Source organism: Python bivittatus, unplaced genomic scaffold (genome assembly GCF_059951505.1).
Source record: "Python bivittatus isolate LINGU-HERP-01145 unplaced genomic scaffold, Pbiv_v1 ctg000330_np1212, whole genome shotgun sequence".
Classification (NCBI taxonomy): domain Eukaryota; kingdom Metazoa; phylum Chordata; class Lepidosauria; order Squamata; family Pythonidae; genus Python; species Python bivittatus.
The window spans coordinates 37,858,350-37,872,848 of record NW_028277058.1 but is presented as its reverse complement, the minus strand read 5'-3'; the positions used below and the strand labels follow the sequence as shown (position 1 = coordinate 37,872,848).

The 14,499-nt window shown below is 42.3% G+C and overlaps 1 protein-coding gene across 2 annotated transcripts in view; it reads left to right on the top strand.

The window, feature by feature from the left end:
- The window catches only part of TRIOBP (TRIO and F-actin binding protein), a 66,452-nt gene that overhangs the window by 19,281 nt on the left and 32,672 nt on the right, over positions 1 to 14,499 (top strand). For both annotated transcript variants that reach the window (XM_088141052.1, XM_088141050.1), the window contains 3 exons: positions 1,789 to 1,921; positions 4,155 to 5,546; positions 6,318 to 6,404. In XM_088141052.1, the coding sequence (XP_087997178.1) occupies positions 1,789 to 1,921; positions 4,155 to 5,546; positions 6,318 to 6,404 (1,612 nt within the window). The remainder of the gene's footprint in view (positions 1 to 1,788; positions 1,922 to 4,154; positions 5,547 to 6,317; positions 6,405 to 14,499) is intronic.

Below are 14,499 nucleotides of genomic sequence, written 5' to 3'. Positions count from 1 at the left end.
TACTGTTACAGCGCAGGTGGCAAAATTCTGTGCAGCAGCTCTCAAGAGCCGACGTATCATAGTGAAAAATTGATATAAGCATTTTGTGTTTCTATATTTAACCCATGGTACATAAATTATTGTAAAATGACTTTTTAAATTATAATTGACAAGTATCTTGACTAGAATAGTTTCAGATATATAATATTTTATTTGGATTGGACATACCTCATGTCTTTCCCTTCCTTTTAATATTGTACTGGTCTAATTGACTGTAATAAAGTTGACTTGACTTGGGTAAGCCTTTGTGATAATAATATTACCACATAGATTTATCTGTGAGAATATGGAGAGCATTCCTTTTGGTCTCTTTAGAGCAGAATCAAACATTCTGGAGCCCCCCATATACTTTGGGCTACAAGTTCCAGACAGCCTAGCCATTGATAAGAGGCTGTGGGTGTGAGTGGTGTTGGAGTACCCTACTGAGGGCCACAGGTTGGAGCTTGTTGAGCATGTTCAACTTAAAGAAGACTAAATGGTCATGATAGCACACTTCAAACATTTGAAGGGCTACCTTCAGAAGAAGGCAAAGACTTGTATTTTATTACTATAAAAAATCTATTGAGCTTAAGCTATGTTGAAAATAAATTTTGGATGAATGTTAGTAGAAGCTTTTTGGTGGGTAATTTGATAGGCAATCATGTGGGATTAAGTTCTCTCTCTTAAGGTACAGTCTGAACACCCATCTGTTGGAGAGTTTCTAGTGCCAGAGTATCTGCGCTATAGGACTTTCTTCAACTCTTATGATTCTGGAGAAGATTTAGTGCCAACAGATTCCTGTACATAAAAGACTTCCCCATAAGTGGCATGCTACCTATATAATGATAGTTGAGACTGCACATTCAGGTTTTTCACTGAGCGTATCAACAAAGGACTACACTATTCACTGTAGTTTTCCAATGCATATGTAACATGTTTCAGGGTTCATCAATTTTGCCTTGTCTTGTCATTCAAGCCAACATTGGTTGCTACCAGAGAACTTGTTCATTCCATTTAGTGCAGATCTGTTATAATCCTAGCTTTACATTTGCTCTCATTTTGCTGTTACCTGTCACCAAAATGGCTGGGTCTAGCTTTCTCCCAGAAAGATGGAGGGATTGCTAGCTCTGTTTTTCATTTCTAGCCTGGAGTTAGAGAAGAGGCAGAGACATAGCTACAGGAACATACCCACACTCTTCAGTTACAAGCTAGAGAAACAAAGACTGGAGCTTCCCCTAACATCAGTCCTAGGGGAGGGTGAAATCCCAAGCATGATGTGGGTAGCAGGAGGAAATGTAATCAAACCTAGGGTTCATACACTGCTTAATTATTATTTATGTAATATATGGAATTATAAACTATGGTTTAAAACCATAATTTCTGGGTTCCAAAATTGAGTCAACTTACAACATGACTTCAAAATAATATGGGAGCCAAATCTTTGCATCCATTCAGAAAAAAATCCTTGCAGTTCAAACTACATATAGACTGAAATCAGTAGCCTTCCCTCCAATGGCTTTGAAATATATTAAGGCTCCCATTATCCCAAGCATACCCTTGCCTTTGGGAGAGTAATGGGTTTTGTGATCAAACATGACTCAAGGCTACCAGACCTTGAAACCATTTGCATAGATATTACAAATAGTTTAATTTTAAAAACATTGCCTGGAGTATAAATACTCATATTGTCCATGTATTTGAATGTGAAGACCCTTTGCAGATTACTTCAGTTGTTTCTGAATGACTGCCTTTTTTCCTTTTGGTTGTTAGGAAGTCAGAGACACTGGAAGTGTTCCAAGCTCTGGAGGAGGGCCTCCTAGAACGGCTGGACAGTAAGTCCTTGAAGCTGGCCAAGGAAGGGCGGTTAGTCAGAAGGCAGTCGAGCCCCACCCTGTGCAGAGAAGTGAGTGACTGGTCCACAGCACAGAATTTCAGTTTCATTTAGCAGCTGGATATTGAAGGGGAAAAGGAAAATATATTTTCAGTGTTGTGTTTCTTAATTTGTTTTGGTTCCTGTGACGGTCTACCTTGAAGAATGAAGCTCTTGCTTTCTCAGCTTTGCTTTTCAACTATGGGGAGGAATACTGAGGACATTTAGACCTGTCCATAGTGCAGACAGCTGAAGATTGTACCACTTCAAAGCAAACAAGTAGAGAGTTGCTAGCTTGAAAATGCTGTTGTAGCAAACTCTTCCAGGTTGCACAAAATTCACCATGGTGTGAGGGAGAAGCAAACCAGCCCAACCCTCCCCTTGGTGTACTAGTTTTGTAAGGATACCAAATTTGTCAGGAGAACCCTTTCAGGGAAGTTATTCCCTTCTGATGTTTTACACTGTACAGTAAGGAACTTGAATGCTCTTTCTGGCTGTATAATAACCTCAACATTTTCAGATTCCCATGGCTTCAAAGGATTGAAAAGATTCCAGAGTTGCACTGCAGATACATGAGTATAAGGGACTCCTAGCATCTTTTCTTCTTGGAAGAAAAAAATCAGTGAGGAAAGATGGGGCTTTCAGGCTTCTCCAAGATGCAAAGCTTTGGGTGCCCTAACTGTAAATAACACAACTTTGCAGCCTTGGAACTCGGGGAGGAAATCCCCTGTATCTTTGCAGCTTGGTGTTGGGAGGAAATTGCTTGGTCATCTCCTTTGCCAAAGGATGGCAGAACATTTTCATGGGTGGGCATGGCAACTAAAAATAGATGAAACCTATATTTTAATTTCCTCAACTGCTAGTGGTGGCTGCCAGTGGCCCAGTCCCAAGGCGTGTGTGTTCCTGTAATAATAGATGTGAGCATGAGATCTAAAAAATTGCCACTATGTATGAACCAACATGATATAGGAATCTACTTTGTCCTTACAAAATAACCCTTGTTTGTTTCTTTGTTTTAAAGATACTGATAGTAATCACTGAGGGCAGCAAGTACATAGGATTCAAGGTCAGAGGTCAGGAGCTCAGAATAACCTGTTTGACCAAATAATCTGATACTGATTTTTTGACTGCAGTATATGAGCTTTTCTTGGACTATTGAAAGTGTTCTGTATATTTTGCAAATCCCTTAGTGCTGCAGAATTTAGCATCTTCAGTGTTCTGGATTTATTTTATAGAACTCCCTACCGTATACACAGAGCATAGGTCATAGCATCTTGGACCACAAAGCAGGCTTGTAAGCATGTGGAAAAGGTCTAATGAAATCTCAGAAGTCTTAGAAAAGTATCTGACTAGCAATCAGTGGTTTGCCTAACTCCAACAAAGTAATGTTTAATCATTTTGTTTGACTTACATTACTGGTTTTCAGATGTGCTGAAATTGTATTCCCCAGAATTCCAGGACAGTATGATTGGGGAATTGTGGGAGTTGCAATCCCAACTAACTTGAAGGATGTCAGATTGAGAAAGATTGATCTTGAGTTATTGAGCTTTATAGTAGAATGTTTTTTTGCATATGCAATACCCATAACCCTAATTATCTCCTTAAATCTTACAGCACCAGAATGCCACTGTCTCTTTTTGTAATACCTGAAAAATAGCTGACCACTAGTTGCTTATCTCCAAATCCCAACACTCCCAATGATGACAATTGTAGTTCTACAACATTTAGAGAACCTGCTATTTCCTGTTCTAAACAAGGCAATTGCAGCACTTTCCTGCAACATAGAATATGTATTTCTTTTTAAAATATTGCCTTAATTAAATGTTTCTGCTTGGGAACATAAGGCAGTGGAGGATACACAGAAGACCTAGCTCAGTGCCAGCAAAGCCATCTCAGTAAGACCAAGCAGGTCTGAGTTGAGTAAGGATCGCTTTACCATTAAGTGGAATGAAGCAGCTATCTTGGCCCCTGCTAATGGGAACAAGCTTTTTGGGTTTTCTGTTTTGTTTAACAAACTATGTTGGCTTGTCTTGAATATCCAATAGTGAGGGAAATGCAGCAGGACACTCTCGTTACTAAAAATTAAACAGGGATATGAGGAAACCAGCCACTGTAGGAAATTGAATTCCCAAGTTACAAATTTCAGCAAGAGGGATGCTTTTCTGATGGATTTCTAATTTCCAAGATAATTCATTAAGTTTAGCTGTTTGCAGTGGGTACCCAGATGAGACTTGCATGATTTGTTCTCTTTCCTTCCCTGCTTCAGGTAAAGAAAAGATTCCCATGGGAGCCAGAACAGTCCAGGAAAAGAGACTCTCTTTGCATAGGAAGATCAGAACAGCAACTCAAGATAAGTAGCCAGAGCCAAGGTGAATCTTCGCACATAAGGAGTCCAACTCAGCAGTTACAGAGAGAAACCCAAAGTAGAGGGATGCCTTTGTACTCAGCAACTTCAACCTCTCAGAAAATGGAGAGAGAAGGAAGGAAATTGGAGGAGCTTGTGTCCCATCTGAGTTCCAGTGCAGAGAGGGCTGTCCTTCGTCCTATGACTCATGGGAAGCAAATGGATAACAGTAGAAAGAACCAACTGGAGATCTTGCATCACAAAAGCCCTGGGAAGAATGGCTTAGAGACCAGATGGAAAAGCTGTGTGAGTGCCTTGCACGCTGCTAATCCGTCAAAGACTTTGGACAAGAATCAAGCAAGGCTCACAAGGCAACTAGATAGGTATAAAGAAAGTGACCGGAAGGCACGAGGCAAACCTTTGCTCCTTGTAGGTACAGTTGACCAGCCAAAAAAGGACATAAGAGACTCCCAAGAAGTTATCTGTGCTGTTGGCCCAAGGAGTGGAATTGTAGCTAGAGGGAAAGGTGAGCAGCCATTAGTCTGTTCAAGGCTTGGGCATGATCAGTGGGGAGCCCAAGGAGAGAAAAAGCATTCTTTTAATCCTAGGAAAGAAATGGGAATCAATTTGAAAAACCATAGTGCAGAGACCGTGAATAGCTTTAGTCCTGGAAGATCTACTGGTAGAAGCCAGAGAGAGATCAGACACACTTGCAGCCCAGGAAGATGCAGCGAAGACAACTGGAACAGCTTGAGAGAGCTCAGACATTCTCCAAGTCCTGGGAGGCTGATGGAGAGTAGCCAAATGTGCCTTGAGCAGACAAGATGCTGTGCTGCTTCACAGCAACACCTAGAGAATAACTGGAAAAGTCAAAGGGAAGCCAGGAGTTTAAGGGCCAGTACCAGTAGTGATTGGCTGAGCAAAAGAGACCATTCAATTGCTTTCACTTCTAGGAAGGAAAATGACTTGAAGGGTTGCTGCACATCCTTTGGCCCCACAGACCCTGCAGTTTTTGGACAGAAGAGTATGGTCCAAGAAGCTCTTGCACACTCCATCAAACCAGGGACTAGTCCAAGAATCCAAGAAAGCTCCCAGAGCCATGTGCATCCAATGCCATCCTTGGAAAAAGAGTGGGTAAGCCAAGGGGAGTGCTTCCATTCTGCCAAGCCAGGGCAGAAACAGTTGGAGAATAACAGGGAAAACCAAGGAAGCCCAGTAAAATGGGCAGAGGATAAATGGATAGACTGGCAGAGGTGTCCCAGTCCCTCAACAGCAGAGAAGCAGCTGGGAAATGAGGAAAAGCTTTTCCATCTGGTAAGGAAGAGATAAAAACCCTGCCTGAAACTGCTTTCATGTTCTCTCATATTTACTCCTTGTTTCTGTTTTCTGAATGCAGTTCAGTCCTCAAAATGCAGTAGGGATGGGCAGGCATGCTTCTGAAAATCCTATTTTCTGCCTCCTGAAGCAATGTTGATATGTCTCATTTTTAAGTCAGTATGTACAGACAGACGTGTGTGTATGCCTATAAAATTTGTAGTTTGGGCTACTGTGTGAGTAGTTGGCCAAGGAGTGGAATTATATAAAAAACAGAAAATTGCAGCTAGTACATGTGTGAGAAGATTGGGTGGTCCTAATGTTGGTTCTCAGGATTTCTAAAACCGTGATTTATGTAACTAGCCAATTGTCCATGAATGGTTGCTGTATATGCAATATCAATATAGATGAAGGCTTCCCTGATCAGTAGAACAAATCTGAAATATTGAAGGGACAATAGAAAAGGACTGCTATAAGCAATCAGAACTATACAGAATATAAACATTTTCAGTGTGATGTAAAGTAATATATTTACATAGATATTGTGTAAGGCACTAAAATAGGTTAGAATTGCTGTTTTACAAAGACGTATGGATATGCTTATTTAATTTTAAAAAATCCTTGACAAAGACCTGCATCAGCTTTTGAACCAAAGTGATGTTTGCTTTTTGAGGCATTTTTTCATTATCCCATGAGTGGGGAAAATGAGATCAGTGTTTAAAATGGAGATTCTCTTAAAATATAGCTTTCTTTCTGCACATTTATTTGCAGAAGCAGCAAGGTGGAAGGCACGCTGTGACAAGTGCCTGTTCCTCTAGAAGTCAAATCCTTTATCTGGACACCAGTAAGAAACATAAGGTACAGTACAACTTTATCCTTTGCTCAAGTATAGGCAACTTGATGCCCTTCTAAGTTTTGGGATTTCTTCAACTCCAGCCAACATGGTCAAAGGAAAGGGACTATGGTAGGTGAAGTCTATCTGCATGGCCACAGGTTGTCTACTCTTGATTTAGCTGTTCAGGATTGCTTATTGTTGGCATCTTAAAAAGTCTTGCATTTTTCTTTAGAAAGAATAATTCCTTGGTGCAAATTCAATCCTTAGCATCTCTGGATAAGGAATACCTGTTAATATATTTTGGACAAATAATTCTAAGAATCTGAAAGGGAGGTTCGTGTGTTCTCATAGGAATACAGACAACTGCCTTTTATCTGATCAGCCTGTTGTTCTATTTCGTTAAATGCTGTCTGTTCTGATGGGGAATGGCTCTTCAGAGGAGTTTCCCAACCTTTTTTATCAGATGCGTTTAGCAGGAGATGGCAGTGGCTGCATGCTTTCTACTTTTAAAGCTTGTGCTCTGTCCCTGAGCAACTGTGCCTCTCCTTAGAGGACTGGCAGAACTGGTCTAAATAGATGCCTAGCCAGCCATGGCTGATCTCAGAAACTAAGCAGGGTTGGACTTAGATACCACTGGGAAATACTAGGATTGGAAGTTAAACTGGCTAGCTTAAAAAAAATTGTAAGAAAGCAGTGGCAAGCCATTTCCAGATTGTTACCAAGAAAATCACATGGAAGTACCTATGAAATCATCAGGACTTGGAGCTTGACATGAAGGAGACTTAACAATACATTACCTTGTGAAATACACTACTGATTCAACCCCGCAGAAGATTTCAATGACAGTTGTTTTCAAATAGATGATCCTAAGTTGCAACTAAATGAAATACACAGAATTAAAAAGTACTAGATCATCCTTTAAGATTAAAGGATTCCGGTTCCATTAATGCCTGGGTGTAAGACTGAGAACCCCCCCCCCCCCCCACCGACTGGTCTGAATTTATGGGGTCCAGGGACAGTGCAGTGTTGAATCTGGACTGTGAAAACCTGATTAGGAAAGTAGGTGCATGGATAGCAAGGGAATCCAGATGACATTGGGGACTATTATTTGTTGTTGTTCAGGTAGAGATGGCTGGCCAGCTGGCATCAATGCCTAACCCAACCCCCAAAACTTTGAGAACAAGCCTCTGCTCGAATTGCAGCTGCAAGAGAATGATATGAATCTGCCTGCATGCTGTAGGCCAGCCTAAGCACCTGTATCTCTGCTCTTCCAGACACCACTACTGAGCATGCTACACACCTCAAGGGAGGCAGCAGCAAAGTAAATAGCCTGAAAGAACCATTTATCCCTATTTAGAAGTGATGACACTGAAATGACCCAAGGCTATATGCAAATATTTCTGGAGTGGAATCAGATTATATTCTGTAATACACACTAGATAACATTTGAGGAAAGTTTGCAAATATACAATCTTTTTAATTTTTTTTTTAAGACAAAATCCAATATCCAGTTAAATTTTTGCAGTAAAAATTGGCCTCTATTTGCATTTTTACAGATACCAGCTACAAAGAATTTCTACATCTAAGTATTATTTTCTGAATTGCATGATTTCTGGGGAGGAGGGGATTTGGTACAGCTGGTAGGGAGTTGCCCTGGATGTCATGCTCCATGGCTGCAAAAGGAAACTTGTTTTTTAGGGTTCTATTGGCATATTTTAATAAACAGTACAGCTACAAAAATGAGTTGGGCAATATAGATGATGATGCAGTAGACTCATTCCTTTTGTTCATAAAGCAATCCAGCCGTGCATGATTGCATTGTAATCTAAATGTTCAAAGTGAAGAATTTGTATGTTGCGAATAAAGAATGTAGAAGTACCTTTGCCAATAGCTTCTGATCCTTCTAGGAAAGAAATGGTCTTGTATTAGGCAACCTGTAAATACCTGGCAATTTCTTAAGTGCAGCTATGTAATTTAAACTGAAGATGGAAGCAATTAAGTGATTTGCTACAACAGATGTAATACTAAGCAAGGTTGGCAGGTGGGAGACAGAAGCAGCTGCTTAGCACCTTGTTTAGAAGATGGCTTGCTGGAGTTGTTTTCTCTGTCTGTGGGTATCATTGAGATAGTGTTGTTTTCCCAGCATCCTGCATTTTTCTTGTTAGCAGCTAACCTTCTCATCAAACAATTTCTCTTTTTTTCAGTGAGCACTAATAGATTTTCTCAAGTGAAATAAGTGTTTTCAGCTGCTGGGTTGTACAATAAGCAAGTACTTCTGTTTCCAAGCGTGTGTACTTGAGACCTATAGCTTTTTCCTTACTTTATATATTTAAGAGGTTCTTAGGTTGCAGAGTCATTTGAGTTCCCGGAAAGCAGAGTTAGGGCCTATTGCATCATGGTTGAATGAACTGTTGATGGTGATGCCACATATTTCTTAGGGCTTTTCCAGAGATCATGTCATTACAAGTCCAGTTAGTGCTGGTAAAATGTGAAGGGAAGAGACATTGTCTCTGAAGTACAAAGCTTTTCATTTGGAGCCTGACAGAACTCCATTTAAGAAAAAACAATGAACAGTAATTCAGATTTCTCTGTGGGATGTATTTATATTATTAAATCTGCTACACGCTTAAACTGCCCATCTGTATAGTTATATAAATGCAATCCCTCCTTAACCAGAAAATCCTTACCATTCTTTTTCCTCCCTCTTTTAATAATAAAAGAGAAAATCCTTTGGAAGGACAGCGTGTCCATGGTCAACTGACAGTTTCTAGTGTGTTTGGGTACTTTTACTCAGCATATTGATTATTGGAGCCTTTCCACCTTTCACATTTACGTATGGCACAAACATAGCATTGCCTTCATCACATCCCCAGTCCATGAATGAGTCTTAAGTCTTCCTTAGCTGTACTATTACTAAAGCAGTATTTCCCCCCTCATTCTGGCATTAAGCAAGGCAGCCTCAAGGTATCTAAAATCTGTTAGCCTTTGTTACCCATTGCCAGGGAAATCAGGAGACTGCTGACCTGAAACAGACTCAGGATAGGGATCAGCAGAAGGGACAGCAAATTTCATGCCACCTTAGTTCCCCTGACTCAGAACTGGATAGATAGCAGTTCAGTTCAACTGTGTGGAAAGGCTTCTTTGAGGCAGCCTCCGTAAGGAAATTCAAGGTGCGGTTATGTGTCCAGTCTGTGTATAACTCTTAAATACCTTCATTAGCCACACTGAGGGCCAAAATATTCTTCTGTATACCCTTCTGCATACTGGAGCAGTGGAAATAGGTTCCTGGTACAGGTAGTGGGTGAGGAAACCTAAATTTGGCCTAGAATGTTGTGTTTACTCCGTTTGTAAACAATTTAATGGTGTTGTCAGCCCAACTGTTTCTCTTGTCTCATCTTTAGATATTAGGATGTTTGTATGTAAGTTGCTAACAAAGGTGTTTCAATCTTTATTGGGTTAAGAGGCACGGATAGTGTTTTCTGCTTTTTAAGTTTCCAAAGAGACAGTCATCTCAGTTTGCTGACCATAAATAGCAAACATTATCATTATCTTGGCACTTTAAAGACTAACAATTTGATTGTTTGATCACAAGCTTTTGTGAATGGAAACGGCCCACTTGATATAGTGAGAGTTATTCTAATCTAGGAATAGAGGCATAAATAGGGAGCTGAGAATTATAAATAGGAAGATCAGAGTAAAATGAAATGTGAGAAGATTATGTTTTAAAAAGGATGATACTTAAAACTGCTGTTCTTGAAGCTGTCATAAGACTCCTTGTTTTGATTTAAGAAATTTCATTGGCACAATTCTTGCTCTAATGGTGCTCTCACTTGCTCTAATAGTGCTCTCACCCTCAGATTTTACTCTGATCTTCCTATTTATAATTCTCAGCTCCCTATTTATAATTCTCAGCTTCCTGTTCTTTATTATACCTCTTGGGTTGCAGGTTAGAAACTGTAACTGTTTCTCTGGTTAAGGCAAAGCCAAAAATACAGATACTTGTTTTGACTGCATATTTCAGAGCAAATACACTGTCAGATCTTGTCAGCCTTTGTACAGAAACATGAGCCACAGATTCCACCCCCCACCAGTGTGCTTAAGGCTGAAGTATCAGGTTTTCGGACTCCCAGTTGCGCAAGCCAGAGTTTATATGTAAACCATCATCATGAATTCCACAAAACACCCTTATCCTATTCAGGTTTCCCCTCTCAGGTTTCTTTACAAAATTAATGCAAAGTTGGGAAGAATGCCGCGAGAGAAGGCCGAGCTAAGGGTGCCTTCTTTTCCTTTCTCTAAATTGCAACCAGACGCCTCCCCGCTTCCCAACAGTTCCCAGTACAGTATTGGAGAAGGGCAGGGGAGGAAGTACGCGCGGGAATCTAGAGGGGTGATAAAAAGAGGGAAAACTCTCGTGTTCTAATCTGATCTGCAAGCCTTTCCGTTCGGATTTTAGCTCGGGATGGGCGCCTCGAGGCTTTCCGTAAGATGGTAGATTCCTTTACGTGTTTTCCTCTCAGGCTCAGGCAACAGCTCCTTTGCGCGGGTTGACGCGGCGCTGCCTGGAAGGGAAGGGGACTCCCGGGCGCCTGTTTCTGAATCTCGCCCGCTCCCTTGCTTGCTCGCCGCTTCAGTTTCCCCCCGCCTGCGCCCGCCTCCACCTCATTGGTTACTGTCGTCTAGCCTTGGGCAGCCGGGCCCCGCCCCACCTCCCTTTCTGCTTCTTCATTGGCCGCTTGCAAATAGTGCCCCCCCAGGAACGTTGCCATTCGATACGTTCCCATTGGCGGGGAAGAGCCTCCCAGGAAGTTTTGAGGAAAAAAGTTTCTCCTGGGCGGATCGGAGAAGTGAGACGAGTCCGGAGGAGGGCGGGAGGCGGGGAAATGGCCATCGGTGCCGCTGCTGCCGGCGCTGGTTTTAGCGTCGCTTGGGGGGGCTGATACTGAAACGTACCCGGAGGCTTGACAGCTGTTCGCTTGAGACGGCAGCATGACGGTAAGTGTCGGTCCTGGGGACTTTCGTGGCCTCGGTCGTGTAGACCGTCTCTGGAGGGCGTGTCCGGTCAGGTTGAGCCGCCCCAGGCGGTCCGCTCCCTTTCCGCTACGAGCTGTTCTCGAGATGTCGCTTCTTCGCGGGGCCTTTTCCCGCCTCTCCTCTCCCAAAGGTGGGCTGATACCTGTACTCCCCATTATGGCGCCCCTTTTTAGGCCTGCTGCCGCCTCCACGGGCGCTCTCCTCTCTTGGGTAGCGGTCACGCGCTTGTACACGAGTGCGCGCGCCGTGTTGCCTGGGGTGGATTTTGCGTCGGCGGCTGGGGAAGGGAGCGCGAACGGGAGATCCCCCCCGAACCCGCTCTGCTCAAAGCGGTGGACGCCGGCTCGCTCCTTCCTCTTCCCTCAGGAAAAGAGGCGGGCAGGACAAGCAACTGCGGCTTGGCAAAAGTTTCACGTTGTTACTGAGGCAGAGCTATGTAAGCTTTCTCAGTAACACAGAATCCTTTCGTAAGAGAACTGAAGAAGGATTCTGTAGAAAAGTCTATTAAAACATGATGAGTGCTTATTCTGACCGAAAAGGTATTATTCCCACGAGGGTATTGTGTCTATAAGATATCCGTATCTGTGGAGCAGGTATGCTTGTAACTAGGAAGAGCCTCTGTTCCTGGGTAGGAAAATACTGTTGGCCTGTCCCAGAACCTACCAGCCTTTCTTAAAACAGGCTTTGTGTAGTTGCAGTCCTCCTTTCTTCAACTTCTCCTCCTCTCCACTCTGACCTCCTGGGAGTGGGTGTGTTGTAATCAGAGCATGGAACAGTTTTGAGATGAACATTATGTTGATTTGGAAAAGACAGCTTATTTTTTTTTTAAGTATGAGTTGTTAGGCTTACTTTGTGGAAAGCTTTAAAAAAAAAAAAACTAGCCAAGTAGAGATTCTCTGGATCTGTTTCTCCTCCTTAGCCTGTGGATTGGACATTATAAAAAAATATTGCGGTAAATAAACAATATGTGGTTTTCCTCTTTACTGAAAATGTTCAACATTTCGTTCCACATCTTTACAGAGAAGAGCAGCATCCAACCTTTTGTGGAATTTCTGAGTCAGTTAGCAATAATGGTATTTCTTATCATGCATAAGAAAATAAGGAACTCACAAAACAGGGAGAGGAGATTGTTCCTGAAAGGATGATGGGCTGGTTGTGGGCCCAGTTCCTGAAGAAAAGGGATGGGGTGGAGGAGAACTGATGCTGAAACAATTGAAAGCTTTGGGCTGCTTTTTGTAAATGTGGGTTATGGACCTTCCTTCAATGCCTTTAGGACTGTGGAGCAGAACTACCTAGTGTGAGATCCAACAAACCGAATGGAGCAACAAGTTGATGTCCCTGGCAATAATCTTACATTCTCAGGCTGGTTGGCAAGAAAAAGGTTTGCCCATTGATAGTAGGTGGCTGATGTGAAGCCTTTTGCTTTTTAGATTGTAAGATGAGTGCGCCTGTTATTGAAGTAGAGGTGAAAATAAATGGGAATCTCAGATCTTTTACCTTTCAGTTTAGCAGCCATGAAATGCATCCCCACAGATGTTTGAAGACAGAGCTAAGAATATTTTTAATCTCCTGAAGTCTGAGAGAGAGGGCTGGGATAATTAGGGAGTGTGTGTACGGTTGTAGTATTTAGTTATTTATGCTGGCTGCATGAAGAATGAAGGCTTCAAGTGATTTCACATCCATATTAGGGGAAAGCAATGACCCTGAGTTTGCTCCATGCTTCCTACTGCCGCGTTAACATCCTGCAGCCCTTCCTATCCTTCCTGGAGACACCACTCCTTTTCCTCTTCTCTTACCCTTCTGACACCCCCCACTCCTGGCCCAGGATAATTACTGAGAGAGGAGGAGGAGAAGGAAATGGGCATGTGAAGATGATTTTCCCTCTTAAGGCCTGTGGAGCCTCCCTCCCCAGTTCCCTCCCTCCCCAGTAAGAGTGGCATAATTCCTGGTTAGATTTTCCTGCTTTTGGTTTTCCATTCTCCCTGTTTTTATTGGGGGTGGGTGGAGTTGATTGTCAAGCCTTGGCTACAGTACAGAGGGAGAGGTTTTTTTAATCTTTAAGAATGTTGAATTCCATATCAGCTGGATAGGCAATGCTTACCCCTTGCTATTATGTATTAGCTTTTCTTTCTTCCTTTTGACAGTGTTATTTTTCTTAATTCAGTTTTAGTGGGTTCCCATTCAAGAACATTTCAAGGTGAATGCTTACACAGGAATGTTCTTCTAGATTGTTGTATGCATAACAGTAAGGTGATCTTTCCTTACTCTTAAACAGACCTCTGCTGTGTTTCTATAAGAATCTGTTGGAGACAGTATGTCCTGTATACTGTAAAGTCTCTGAGTTACAGGCATGCATTCCTCAGCATTTCACAAAAGGAATGAGTAGATCATAGAACAGTAAATGGCAATAAACAGTAGTTTGTGTAGAAGTATGTGGGGAATAAGTCACTCATGGTAGCTGCCTATAGGGCTGTGTTTCTCAACCTTGGCAGCTTGAAGATGTGTGGACTTCAACTCCCAGAATTCTCCAGCCAGCATGTGTGAATTTCAATTCCCAGAATTCTCCAGCCAGCATGTGTGAACTTCAGTTCCTAGACATCCCACACATCTTCACGCTGTCAAGGTTGAGAAAAACTGCTATAGGGGGTTCGTTCAAATATAATGCTAAGCAATTTAATATGATAATGAGCTTTGAGTCTCAGTCTTCCTGAGGCATGGCAGTTGGAGATAGGGCAGGACAGTGCTTCCAGTTCAGTTCCAGAAAGGTGCTGTGGACTACACAGGGATAGGAATGTTACATGTGTCTGCAAGAGTTTAAAGCAGCTGCATCTTTTCTTGGGAATGAGTGCCAGTATGCTGTGATGATGATTTAGGTGCTGGAGTAGGAAGACCACGGTTCTGGTCCTCTCTTAGGCACGGAAGCCATCTGGATGACCTTGGCCCGGTCCCTGCTTCTCAGCCCCCAAACAACATCAAGTTCTCTGACAAGCCAGCTGAAGAACAAACCTCTCATTGCATCATGCTTTGATGGCTTTCCTGTGTGAAGTAGGCAAGCACAGAGCAAACAAGCAGACTCCACAACAAGCA